The sequence below is a fragment of the Canis lupus genome, chromosome 24 (assembly GCF_003254725.2).
Source record: "Canis lupus dingo isolate Sandy chromosome 24, ASM325472v2, whole genome shotgun sequence".
Taxonomy (NCBI): domain Eukaryota; kingdom Metazoa; phylum Chordata; class Mammalia; order Carnivora; family Canidae; genus Canis; species Canis lupus.
The window spans coordinates 18,707,533-18,720,669 of NC_064266.1; the positions used below are offsets into that span (position 1 = coordinate 18,707,533).

The following is a 13,137-nucleotide window of genomic DNA, read 5'->3' on the forward strand; positions in this document are numbered from 1 at the left end:
CATCGACTCCTGTGAATTTGTTTTTATTGGGATATAAGGGTGGGTTTGGAATCATGTGGGTTTGCCCCACCTGGTAAAATGTCCATTCTAATCTTCCTGGGATAGCTTCTGGAGCTTTTTCTTTTTCTTGGAGCTGCCGCTCTTGTTGCCAGCAGCCTCTTCAGGTCCACTGCTAAGTGGCTCCTCCTTAGAAGAGAATTTCCTCTTTTTCTTGGGGACGCTCCTGTTTACTGCCTCTTCAGCATCGCTAACTGGTTCCTCTTTGGGAAAAGATTTCTTCCTCTTGGGAAGACTTACATTGCCAGCTGTCTCTTCAACATCACTACTAACCAGCTCCTCCTTGGAAAAAGATCTCTTTTTCTTGGGTTTGGAGATGGAGACAGATGGGTCTTCCATTCCATTCTCCTGTGGAGTCTCCTGGGGCTTTTGCTTTTTCTTCTTTTTGGGTCTTTCACTTTGGGTCTCCTAAAGAGAAATGGGCATGAAACGATCATCCATTATATGGACACACACACACATATTAAAAGTAGCTAGGGCAAAGACTGGTGTGAATGATGTGAAAACTGCCCAGTGTTTCTGGGATGGTTTTTAATGGACACTAGACATCCACCCCAAAGATGACTCCCACTTAGAAAGGAAAAATGTGTTCTCTAAGCCCATGAATCAGCTTATAGAAAAACCCACAAACCATCATGCCAGGTTGCAAAGGGGACACTGAAAAACTACTTCACAAACTGGGTACCTCAAGAAAATCCCAGGGTGGATCCTGATGTAGCATTATGGATACCTCCCTGCCCCAAGCCCAACTATGAAATGCTACCACCTCCGGACATATGGCCGAGGACACGCAGAGCAGGAATTTATACTACCCCCGGTTGAGGACTCCTGGGAGGCAGCCGAGGACAGAACACTTGCCCAGGGACCGGGTGTGCTACAACCAGCTCTCTGGGCTCGTGAGCCAGTTCTCTCAGCACCTATCTCCTTCCTATAGAATCAAGAGGTAGTTGAGATGTTTCAGGTCCTTATTTCAGTCCAAGTCTGGACTCAAGACCATGGTTTGAAGTAGCATATCCTCTGTTCTGCTGTGGAGAACCCTACATCCAGGGCCTTCACCCTGGGCTGAGGGCTGTCCTGCCTACTGACCTCATACTCCTCTGGGGTACTACTGTTTTCTGAAGATGCAAGGGCAAGGGCGGCTAGCCGTTTCTTCTCCTTCTTCAAGCGTTTCTTCTCCTGCTTCTCCAACTTTCTAGCCATCTCAGCAGCCGCTTCTTCTGCCTGGCCAAAGAAAGGTAATGAAAAGGCCCCAAAGACTGCAGTATCTCCAGACCTCCCTTCTGGCTTCATTGGATCAGGCTCATTAAATCAGTTTTTTGCCTCCACTCTACAAAGTCAGGCTAAGCCTGTTCATCACCTCCAACAGCCAGCTTTGGTCCCCATCCCCTCTCTCACCCCAGCAAGTCCAAACTGACCTGAACCATTGCCTCCTTCATGACATCCAGATTCTTTCGTGGAATCTCTCCTGTCTCATAGAAGGATAGCCGCTCCTCAACTTGCTCTCGAAGCTTCTCCCCAAATACACTTGTGGGTACCTCTGGATGTGTGCGTGTGTGTGTGGGTAAACAAAACCTGTCAGCCCCTAAAGGACCAGCTATTTCCCACCCTGTCTTCCCTCTACCCTCAGCTTCACTCAGACCCAAAGTCTCAACACTCACTAAGTGAACTGCTGTTGACGAAAAATACTGCCATCATTGTAGAAGCTGCTAGGTAGTCAGCCTTCCCTCCCTCCCAGCCCCTTCTCCTCCAACCCCCTCCACCCATACCAGAGAAGCAATCAATTCGTGAGGCAATACTGCATTTGTTTGCCAGGTATCGGGAGATGCGGCCTTTGTTCTTGGCAGCTGCTCGGCCAATGAAGGTGGAGTGGAAAATGAGTCCATATTTTGGAGTGTTACCCCTGGTCTTCAGGGCTCTGGGAGAAGAATATTTAGTGGGGAGTTTTAAGATCAGAAATTTCAACTCTACTAGCCAAGGTAGCTCCTCCCCTCCCCTGTATCCCCAGTCTCTATCCAGTGAGCCTCAGGCTAGACTGGGTCTCTACCCCACCTCATGCCAACCCACAGCTCCCGGAGGCAGAGGGAAGGCATCCAATGTCGCTGACCTGGAAATCTGGTCCCTTTTGCTGGGCCCTAGGAATCACTCAGACACCAGGGCTGGCCATCACCCCCATAGCAGAGGTCTGTATAGGTCAGGGAGCCCTGGTCAGCCATCACTGTGATCCCCAAACAAGCAGTGGGCACCGGAAGTGGCACCTGAGTGTGGGCAGGTGCCCTCACTGGTACCTGAACAGGGCCTTTTCAGCCCCAAGGATCTGCACTGTGGACGCTGGATACTTGGCCAAGTTGGTGAGGCTGCCAGCATGAGCAATGAGACGTGCACCTACCTGGAGAAGGATTCAAGGAATTAGAGGCTGGAATTGTCTATCTCAACTGCACAATTCTGCTTCAGCCCATTAAATGCGACCAGGGAAGAGAACATGGGTCAAGAAATACAGCAGTGTGGACCTACACTGTTAACACTCCTTAACCCCATTTTATGTTCCCCACAACGCACCGCTTCCCCAATTAGGGCTGAGAGGCTGGGGGCTACTTGGCTCATCTTGGACCGCAGGTAAGTATGCAGGCTCTGGCGGTACTCTGACAAAGACACCACACGACTGGAGAAGCTCTCGATGTTTATCAGGTCGATGGCCGATATGTCCATGCCTAAGGGACACCTAGTGTGAATGCAGGACCAGATATCCACAGCCCCAAATTTATTTTGGTCACCAGGCTATACTGACCCATGGAGGATCGCGAGGCATCCAGAATAGCCTTAGCCTTGGCCCCATCCATTGTCAGCTCTTCCAGCTTCTCAAGCTTCTCCTCATTCAGCTCCCTTCGGTTTCCAATGAACTGAGCAAGGCGGCAGTATGTAGCATTATCATTGATGATCTTCACCAGCTCAGGAAAGTGATACCCATACCACTCCCTGCAGAGAGCCACAATCACTCCTTGCTCAGCAACTAGATCTCAAAGCTACAACCTCAGCCCTCTATCTATTCTTTACCCAGAGAAAAGGAATCAAGTACAATTCAAAACCTCAACTCCGTGTCCTCCCATTCACAATACAGACCAGGCAAAGAGCCTGGGCTGGGGTGTATATGGGTGGATTTACTCTACCTCCTCTTTCTGTACAGCCAGTGTAAGAACACAGCCTGTGGTAAGCACTGGGAGGCTCAGCCCCACCCCACAGGAAGTGGTCCTGATTTCAGCATGTGAAATTAGCTACACCACAGGCCAAAGACCCTATTTTCAAGGGTCACTTGGGCACTTTACCTGACACGCATGGAAAAAGTATTAATGTCCTTATCCAGCTGGTCCAGGAGGCTGATGGACTGGATAATCATATTGTCCACCCGGTTCACATTAAACTTAACTTTGGCACGAGAATAGCTGTGTCCCAGCCCCAACTGGGCTTTACAAGCAGACAGATCTGTCAGACCTTTCACCAGGTTGTGGAAGTGCAGACGAACCCCTGGAAGAGGACAAGTCAGTGAGCAAGGGAAGGCTCTAAGCCAGTTACGGCGCCCATGGGCACCAAGCCAAGCAGAAGGGCTTCCTAGAAGCAACCTTATGCACCCTGGTTAAGTGACTAGATCCCCCCTCAGAGATGTCAAGAATGTTGTGAATGTTAATAGGTGGTCCCACCTCGCAGGATCTCAGCTATCACGCCTCCAGTCTGGCAGTTGTACCCTAACTCTTCTTGTATAGCAGCACCGATCTTGGGGTCTCCAACCCCCAGGAGTACTTTCTTCTTTTTGGATGGCAGGTGAGTCTCCAAGAGCAGGCGGAGGTCCTCATGAACGACACCTCAAGGCAAAGAATAGAGCTCCCACTAACATGCTGAAATCATAAAAGGGATCCTGTCCCCTTAACTGCTAATTAAATGACAGACTGATCCTACATTTGTCCCACAGAGCATGCTGAGTTCCTTCTTTGCTTTAGGCTTTGCTCAGAGACATGGAGACATCAGTGATTGCACTCAGGGGATTGACAGACTCAAGTCATCACTGCAAAGCCTGCATCAACTATGGGAGGAATAGGACTCAGGTCTGATAGCATGAGTGTGAAATACAGAATTGAAACCTTAAACCCGGAGAAACTATAGAGGTTAAGTATTTAGTATTTGATTCGCCTTTTGGAACTGAACTTATTTTTCTTGCCTTTTCCAATCACTTCAATAATAACCAAAGAACCACCTTTAACATTAAAGCACACCTACCAGATTTCACTGAATCATTTATCGCTGTCAGGACCACAAAGAAAGCCTCTATCCTGGAATATACACTTTAAACTTTTAGCATACCATATTCCCCAGACCTTGGGTTCTGTTTTAAACTACATCCTGTACACATCAAATACTGCCCAACACGTATCAGATTTGTAAGAAATCAGCTGAGGAAAGGAAAACGGGATCATGAACTCCCTATGAGAATAAGAGCAGCAGCTACTAACCCTGCGGTCATCTCCCTCAAATACCTACCTGGTGGTGGTCGACTCACCTTCGGACACAGCGTTGGCATTTTCCAAGGCAACCTGGGACGAGGCGAAGGGACAAAAGGCCACGAGGCGAACGATGTTGTGGAACTTGCCCAAGTTGAGCACGCACTCCTCCACCTTCGGGGAGAAGAGAGCGTGAATGGCTTTCCTCCCTCGCTCTTGCCTCTAGGGCGCAGTAAAGCAGCGGTTCTCAGCCCTGACCGCATGTCAGATCCGCACGCTCCGTAAAGGAGCCGATTACAGGCCCTAAATCCCGGGGTGCTGGCTTCTACATGCTCCCAACGCGACTGTAGGCACGGATGCAGCGGAGGACCCCCGGCTCCCGGGCTTTCCGGCCCAGCGCACCCCCCAAAGCGCGGCCGGCCACGTGGGAGCGCGCGGTGCATGCTGGGGCCCGGCGGCCCGGGGGGCTGCGGCGCGGCGGCGAGCCCACCGCTTCCACCCACCTGCGGCAGCAGCAGGCTGATCTCCTCCACCTCCTTGAGCGCCAGCAGCGCGTAGCCGACCGCGTGCTCGAACAGCACGTGCAGGAGAACCTGGAACGGAGCCGGGCGCGAGCGTCAGCACGGTCTCCGCGTTCGCCCGCCCCGGCTCCCAGCGCAGGCCCCGGCCCCGGCCCCGGCCCCGGCCCCGGCCCCGGCCCCGGCCCCCGCCCCGACTCGGCCCCAACCTCGGCCTTCGTCTCCCCCGCGCCCACAACCACTCCTCACCATGGCGCCCGCTCCCGGCCCGGCTCGCAATGCGGCGAGCGGGGTCTGGCGCGCGGACCCGGGCTCCGGAGGCCACGCCCCCGAGCCGCCGGCCAATCAGAGGCCGGGGACGATACCTTTGCGGGACTTCGGAGGGGTCCGCGGCGGTGGTGTCGCCCGGAGGGCGGGAGGGCCAGCGCGGGCGCGCGGGCGTCTTCCGCCTTCTGCCGCGGCGCCGCTCCGCGCGGTTGCCGGGGACGCGCGGCCTGGGCCCGGCCCCGCGAGGCCGCAAAGCGGGTCGGGAAGGCGCTTCTCCGGAGAACGCCCCGGCCCCTCGGGTCCGCCTCGCGGGGATCCGGGTGGCGGAGCTCCCTTAGGAGGAGCCGGGCGGGAGGCCGTTCCCCCTTGCGCGGCGCCGGTGGCCGGGGGTCCGGGGGTCCGGGGCCTCCCCCCCACCCCGGGGCCCCGCCGTCTCCGCTTCCCGCTCGGGGGCCACGCTGTTCCCGCGGGCGGAAGCGGGGCCTGTGGCGCGTGTGCGCAGACCCGGTGAAAGGAGACCCACGGCTCCTCGTGTCCCGCCTCTTGCCTTTCGGGTGCATTTTGTTTATTATTTCAAAAATGCTTATTACAGGCGATAAAATAGAAAAGGGTGACCATCTCACCTGCTCCCAGGTCGGTTTCTAGGTCCCCCACGGAAGCAGGACCGGTCCCTTGGGAAGGGCCACGTGTTGCTCGCCCCGCCCGCCCGCCCGCCCGCGGAACCCGCAGTAGCTCCAAGCGCTCTCAGGTGCTTCCAGGTCCTTGAGGGCGGGGTTTGGGCATTCTGGCGACTAATTTGAAATTACCTTTACTTTAGTAAGTAATATAAGAATGATAAACCCCACACTTGTTTATCCTAAAGTGGTAAATTAAAAAATTTTTTTGAGGGGATTTTTATTCCCTATATTCCCATAACTTAAAGCGCATTTACACACTTAATGCATTTTCTTCTTAAGCAATTCATTTCCTTGGTAAACAAAATCCAAATAGTGAGCTCCCTCAAAGATGCAGTGAATCTTAAAAATCTCAGTATTGCTTAAAACGTGATTGAATTCTGCTACATACATTTACATATGATCATGAGTCTGAATCCATTACTGTCTCTCTTTTTTTTCATTACTGTCTCATTTTAAGGTGGAATTGCAAAACTAATGTTACATACATCAGTGTGTTAAGTTCTTTTAAATTATAGATACCAAGTTAAGCAGATGATTCCAAAATATAATGGAAAATAGTAATGCTATGACTGATTTTTTCATTATTTCTGTACTTAACCCTAAATAATCCTGGGGTTACAGGTGCTTATCTACTAAAGTAGGAGCTTGTTTGCTTGCTTTTGCTTGCTTGCTTGCTTGCTTTCCTTCTTCATGAAGACAGAGAGAGAGAGACCTGGTGCTCTGGGCTGACGGCAGATGCTCAACCAATGAGCCACCCAGGCGTCTCTAAAATAAGTTTTTAAAGGAGAAGTCAGAATCCATTAATGGATTGCAGAATTAATTTAGCCATTCTTTGCCAGCATTGAAAAAATAGGATGAAAAGGGTGCTTCCATGGCTCAGTTGATTAAGTTCTGACTTGGACTCAGGTCATGATTTGGAGGTCCTGGAATTAATTCCTTTGTCTGGCTTCCTGCTCAGCCAGGAGTCTACTTCTCTCACTCCCTCTGTGCCACCACCACCCCCTTGTCACATGGGTGCTCTCTCAAATAAATAAAATCTTTAAGAAAAGTAAAAAAATAAAAAAATAGGATGAAAAATGGGAATAATAGTATGTCACATAGTCACTTTAGCTGTGTGTAAAATACATGTGTACACATAAATTTAATAGTATGTATATATAAGTTACATAAACATACATTTCTGTGGATTAAATACAAGAAGGCTGAAAGTCACTGAGCTGAAAGTTAATCACAGCCATACCTGGGACAGAGTGGAGTCCTCTGGTTATACAGGAGCTGTGCTAGAGCAGTATGCTAACTCAGAACTGGTAGGAGAAAACTGCACTTCCACTAGTGAGTTACAGATGTTCATGATTAGGTGGGACATGGTATAAACACTAAACATATTCTTTTGGCTTCCTCACCTCCACCTCTTGTACTAAGCTATCTCCCTGACGCTTCATGATCCTGACCATCATGGGCATCTCTGCAGCATGTGATATTAGAGACCACATCTTCCTTCCCTTTGGGCTAGATTCATTCCTATAAGGTTCAGTTCTTCACCACCAAAGTGGAAATTTGCAAAACTTTTGGTTTCTTCTTCCCTAAGCCACCTTCCTCTCCATTGCTAGAATGATCTTCCTAAGGGCAGAGTATCCAATTGTAGTTGTTCATTGTGGCATGCGGTAATAGGAAGATTAAGGGCTTGGTGTCTCAGGATCACCTGTGGTAGCTAGTCTTCAAAGATGACCCCAATGATCCATGGCTCCTGGCATTAGGTCCTCGTGTAGTCCTCCCACAAGGAACCAGTCTGGGTCTGTGAGTCATTCTAGCCAATAGAATGTGGCAGAAGTGATTCCATGCCCATGCCAAGCTGCAGCCTTTTGCATTCCTGGGAACCTTGAGTTACCTTATGAGAAATTCAATTGCTCTGCTGGACAGACCGCATAGAGAAGGAAAGGCCCTGATACTTCAGGGACCTGTCCAGCTTTCCCAGCTGCTCAACTGAGCCCAGCCCTCCAACTGTCCTTATCAAAAAAGTAGACATGTAGGTAAAGCCATTTTGTGTGTTCCAGCCCCCAGCCACCATCTGACTGCAGCCACATGAGTAGCCCCAAACAAGACCAGTAGAAGAACTACCTAGTTGAGCCCCACCTACCCACAGAATTGTGAGAAATAATATATCGTCGTTTTAAGCCACTAAATTTTGGGATAATTTTTAAGCAGCAATATGAATCAGTCAGTAAACCTGGATCCAGACCTCAGTTCTACTACTTACAATGTGACTTCAGTTAATCACTCACCTTACTGAGCTCTCATTTCTTCTGCAGAATGAAGATTGAGGATTCATTTATCCCTTCAACAAACATTGAATGTCTCCTAGGGGCCTACTCCTGGTATGTACTAGGAACTCAACAAATACTAGTGGTCTTTTGTCTTCTTTTTTTGTCCCTTTATGATAAATAGCACAATGACAAATGATAAAGAGCACAATTCTCTTGCACCTGTTCTTAGTCCCACTTCTCCCATTGCCTTTCCTGTAGAATCTACAGGAAACCTATTTTTTAAAAAAGATTTATTTATTTATGATAGACAGAGAGAGAGGGGCAGAGACACAGGAAGAGGGAGAAGCAGGCTCCATGCAGGGAGCCCGATGTGGGACTCGATCCCAGGACTCCAGGATCAGGCCCTGGGCAGAAGGCAGTGCTAAACTGCTGAGCTACCCAGGGATCCCCAGCAAACCCATTTTTTTTATACACTCCACTGCCATCATTTAATCCTATCACTTCAGCCCCTAACTTATCCATGCAGACAGATCACCTATAGCACAGTTTAGTTTTACCATGTAAAAAGAGTTATGCATTCCATTTTTCAACTGCCAGTTGTAGTAGATGGACAGTTCATTGTCAGTCACCCTGATTAAACACTGCTGGAACCTGGAAAGCCTACAAGTTTGCCAATTATTGGTACCTCATTTGGCTCATTAATTTAAACTTTTCTTCTTAAATATGCATTGCCTTCAAAGTACTGCTTTAGTTGTAGTCTGCAAAATTCAGTATGCAATATTTTCATTTTTTTTGAAATTTTATTTACTTATTCGTGAGAGACAGAGAGAGGCAGAGGGAGAAGCAGGCTCCCCGCTGAGCAGGGAACCCAATGCAGGACTTGATCCCAGGACACTGGGATCATGACCTGACCCGAAGGCAGATGTTTAACCAGCTGAGCCACCTGGGCACCCACAGTATTTTCATTTTTTTTAAAGACTTTATTTATTTATTCATAGAGACACACATAAAGAGAGAGAGAGAGAGAGAAGGAGGCAGAGACACAGGCAGAGGGAGAAACAGGCACCATGCAGAGAGCCTGACGTGGGACTTGATCCAGGGTCTCCAGGATCACGCCCTGGACTGCAGGTGGCACTAAACCGCTGCGCTACCGGAGCTGCCCAGTATTTTCATTTTAATTCAATTCCACATTTATTCTGGTTTCTGTTATGAATGTTGTTATGACCCACACGTTATTTGGATTGGTGATAAAGGTTGATGTCCTCCTTGCTTCCTATTGCTGCTTTCTAGCCTTATTTCCTTCTCCTTTTCTTTGAAAAGCCTCGGCCACCCATCACTGCCTGGTAGCGTCCAATTTTGCACTGTGAAGGACCTTTTGGATAAGGAGGCAAGAGGCTATTGATGAAAAAGTTTGGGGTGCCCCAAGCTGGTGATCTTCCTAATCTCAGATTTACTGCCCTGATTATATCATTACAGCTCAGTCTTATAGGTGCTGGTGTGGCCCTGACAACTGGCATCATTATATGTGCATTAGGCCCAGGGCACTCTTTTTAGTCTGCAAACACCTCACAGATGTGAAGATGGAGTGGTGGCAGGTGCTGGGAGGAAGGAGCAGAGAAATGAGCCCAATGCTACATCCACTCATCTTCCTGGAACCCAAACTAAACAACTGAATTCAGCTAGTCTTCTTTGGGCCCCTGAGATCATAGGTAAGTTTTAAACCAGCAAGCACCTTGGACACTCTGTGATCAACATCCTTTATGGAAGGGGAGAAAGGATGTTCAGGTGTCAGGGTGAGGAATCGGGGTAGTCAAGAAGCTACAGAATCAATTAATTCTTCCATTTGTTAAAAAAAAAAAAAGAAGGGTTTTTGTATGCCTGTAACATGCTAGGTATCTTTCTAGGTGCTGGGGATACAGTAGTAAAAAAACCAAGTGACTGCCATCACAGAGTTCATGTTCTAGGAGGAGATAAAAAAATCAAATAATAGGTAGCGCATCAAGTACTGATGATGGATTTACACAGGCCCTCCTCAGTGAAGAGGCAACATCGAGCAGAGGTCTGAAGCAAGTTGAGTCAGCAATTCAGAGCTTTGGGAGAGTAATATGCACAATGATGATACTAACCAGTGACCTCTGACTTCAGGGACTTTCTAATCCTGGGAGACTGAACGTAGTCGAGTGCTGAGGTGAAGTAGTGTGGGAGGCTGCCCGGAAGACCACTTGGGCCAGTGTTCCTGCGGAAGACATCACAGTTAGAAGGGGTTCTAGGTAGTCACAGAAGAATGTGTAGGTCATTTAGAAATATAGGATAGAACGAGCATGGAAGCAAAAGCCAGCAACGAAAGAAGGAACTTCTAGAAGTGTAAGATTCATCCAGGTCAGTAGTTGGACACAAGACTGAAGAATCTAATATGTAAGATCTAGAACCTAAGAAGCCTTGAATGAAAGCCAGGATGAGTGGCTTGGGTCAGATGAGAGTGTTATTCTCTCCATTGTGCAAAGTTTGATTGGAGATGAGTTTTTATTTTTTTATTTTTATTCATCCATGAGAGACATGGACAGAAAGCCAGAGACACAGGCAGAGGGAGAAGCAGGCTCCCTGCTGGGAGCCGGATGCGACTATGACTATATGACTATATCCGGGGACTCCAGGATCACTCTCTGGGCCAAACGCAGGCGTTGAACCGCTGAGCCACCTAGGCGTCCCGATTGGAGATGAGTTTGTAAGAGATATGCAAGACAGGTTTCCCCCGAAAGTTCCAGCTGAGAAAGTGTCCTGCAGGGGCAGCAGGTCGGAAAGGGAGTTGTGGGTTTCCCTGGGCATGTTCCAGGTTCAAGCTTGAAAGCCATGTGGCACCTGGGGCCATTCCTTTCTTTGTGAAGCTAAACTGTGCATTCACCGGGAAGGATCAAACTCTATAGCACCTACTCCTTTTTTATGTGGCCCAGCCTGGGGCTCACTGTGTCATTTTGCTTTAAATTAACCGAGAGTTTTTACTGCTGGCAACACTAAAGGGGAACTATGGAATTTGAATGGATTTTTTAAGTTCTGAGTAGTTGGGAGAGCTTCGTGAAAGGAAATTGTGTGAAACAACCACAAGATGGCGGCACTGTACACTCATTTCTAGAATGGAAATGCCTCCTGTGGAATTTGAAAGACTTCCAGGAATTCCTTGGCCCTCTTCTCAATCGTGGAAAGAACCCTTGCAACAGCCTTTGGTAACAAGTTACACATATATGCAATATTTATTAACACAGACTCAGAAGAATAAAAAGCATCCAAGGAAGATCCTCGAGCTCAGCATTACTTGTCATTTTGGTTGCAGTTTGTGAAGCCCACAGTAATTAGGATTATAGGGTAAACATTTTGTTCAGCCAGTGCCGTTTGAGTTCGGAATCTGAGCCTGAGGGATGTTTGATCTTACCTATGCCTGTGATCATATCTGTTATTTATGAGCGAATAGCATGGTGCTTGCTTAGTCTTACATGTGTCAACTTGTAGAACCTTCATAACAGAATTTGGAGGTGAGGTTTGTATGGCTCATTTTGCAGACATGGTTCAGTGATAGAGATGTCTGTATGCTCTATATCCCTCATCTGCCCCATCCATGATCTTGGGACTTTATTCATGTTTTCCAAACTAATACTGCATTGAAGAATAAATTATCTGGCACAATGCTGTAGAGAGCTGTTTAGAATTAGCAATCCTCAACACTCAAAAACAAGCCAAACTTACAAAATTGGATGGCACTCACACACCTGCTGCCTTTGCCCTTGAAGATTGTATTTTGGTTTTCTTCCCGAGGAACAAAAAGAGCCCTAAGGGACTCTATCCTTAGGTTCTAAAACTATCCTGGAAACAGCACTTGGGATTATAAAATATTCATCTGACAATCTCTGTCTTCTATCTGCAAGGCTTAGTCCATTTGCATTTATTTTGATTCCTGATACATTATTTTTTTAAAAGATTATTTATTTATTTATGATAGAGAAAGAGTTAGGGTGTGAGCAAGAATACAAGTTGGGGTGGGGAGCAGAGGTACAAGCAGACTTTTCGCTGAGCAGGGAGCCCAATGTGGGACTCAGTGTGGGACTCAATGTGGCACTTGATCCCAGAACCCTGGGATCATGATCTGAGCCGAAGACAGATGCTCAGCCACTGAGCTGCCCAGGTACCCCCTACTATATTCTTTTTCTATCATCTCACACACTTTCTATTCATTGTGTTGTTTTTTGTTGCTTTGCTTTCTTCCTCCTCTTTCTTGGAGGTACTATTAACCGAAGATTACTTTAAATTAAAATTTTCCATTTGAGATTTCTGGAATGCACAATTGGTGTGGGAATTTAGGTCCTCTGTGTGAGGGTTGCCTGGTGGATATAAATTCTCAGGGGAGATTTTTTCTCCCCACTTTCTGCCAAGATCCAAAGAGACAAATGTCCCTTTCTGCAATGTGGGTTTGTTTCCTATTATCCCTTACAGGAACTCTGATGTCCCAGCTTTGGGTGGAGCTCTACAGAGTTTACTGGGTTGAGGGTCACCAGCATGGTGGACCCTGTGCTTACCTGGCCTAGCTCTCCCTACTGGCTAGTGCATCACTCCCCAGTTTCTGTGAGTATGCAAGTCAGGTGAAGGAGTATGCAAGTCGCCCTTGATCCTCACCAAAGTTGTGTTCCTACTTATCTGAGTCTGTGTACAGTGGAGTTCTTTTTTTTTTTTTAAGATTTTATTTATTGGGATCCCTGGGTGGCGCAGCGGTTTGGCGCCTGCCTTTGGCCCAGGGTGCGATCCTGGAGACCCGGGATCGAATCCCACGTCAGGCTCCCGGTGCATGGAGCCTGCTTCTCCCTCTGCCTCTCTCTCTCTC

The 13,137-nt window shown here is 48.2% G+C and overlaps 1 protein-coding gene and 5 non-coding genes across 9 annotated transcripts; all 6 read right to left on the reverse strand.

The window, feature by feature from the left end:
• Window positions 1–7: 7 nt before the first annotated feature.
• On the reverse strand, window positions 8–5,904 carry NOP56 (NOP56 ribonucleoprotein). Of its 4 annotated transcripts, none has more exons than XM_049100765.1 (12): window positions 5,428–5,904; window positions 5,048–5,137; window positions 4,604–4,718; window positions 3,750–3,911; window positions 3,378–3,576; window positions 2,843–3,030; window positions 2,614–2,765; window positions 2,343–2,443; window positions 1,824–1,972; window positions 1,473–1,594; window positions 1,144–1,278; window positions 8–465 (listed from the first exon to the last, which is right to left on the reverse strand). In XM_049100765.1, exons 1-12 carry the CDS (start codon window positions 5,887–5,889, stop codon window positions 88–90), a joined length of 2,253 nt encoding a protein of 750 aa, XP_048956722.1. In that variant the 5' UTR covers window positions 5,890–5,904; the 3' UTR covers window positions 8–87. The 4 variants fall into 4 exon arrangements, with proteins under 4 accessions (XP_048956722.1, XP_048956720.1, XP_025325299.1 ...); XM_049100763.1 differs by having other exon boundaries at window positions 4,585–4,718; window positions 5,312–5,904; XM_025469514.3 differs by having other exon boundaries at window positions 5,312–5,445.
• Window positions 1,349–1,419, reverse strand: LOC112674332 (small nucleolar RNA SNORD57). The gene has a single exon (XR_003145381.1). It is a non-coding gene; the product is annotated as a small nucleolar RNA SNORD57 (small nucleolar RNA).
• Window positions 1,687–1,757, reverse strand: LOC112674333 (small nucleolar RNA SNORD56). The gene has a single exon (XR_003145382.1). It is a non-coding gene; the product is annotated as a small nucleolar RNA SNORD56 (small nucleolar RNA).
• On the reverse strand, window positions 2,195–2,280 carry LOC112674345 (small nucleolar RNA SNORD86). Its single transcript, XR_003145392.1, has one exon. It is a non-coding gene; the product is annotated as a small nucleolar RNA SNORD86 (small nucleolar RNA).
• LOC112674339 (small nucleolar RNA SNORA51) lies at window positions 3,148–3,278 on the reverse strand. The gene has a single exon (XR_003145387.1). It is a non-coding gene; the product is annotated as a small nucleolar RNA SNORA51 (small nucleolar RNA).
• LOC112674347 (small nucleolar RNA SNORD110) lies at window positions 4,050–4,117 on the reverse strand. The gene has a single exon (XR_003145394.1). It is a non-coding gene; the product is annotated as a small nucleolar RNA SNORD110 (small nucleolar RNA).
• Window positions 5,905–13,137: the final 7,233 nt, after the last annotated feature.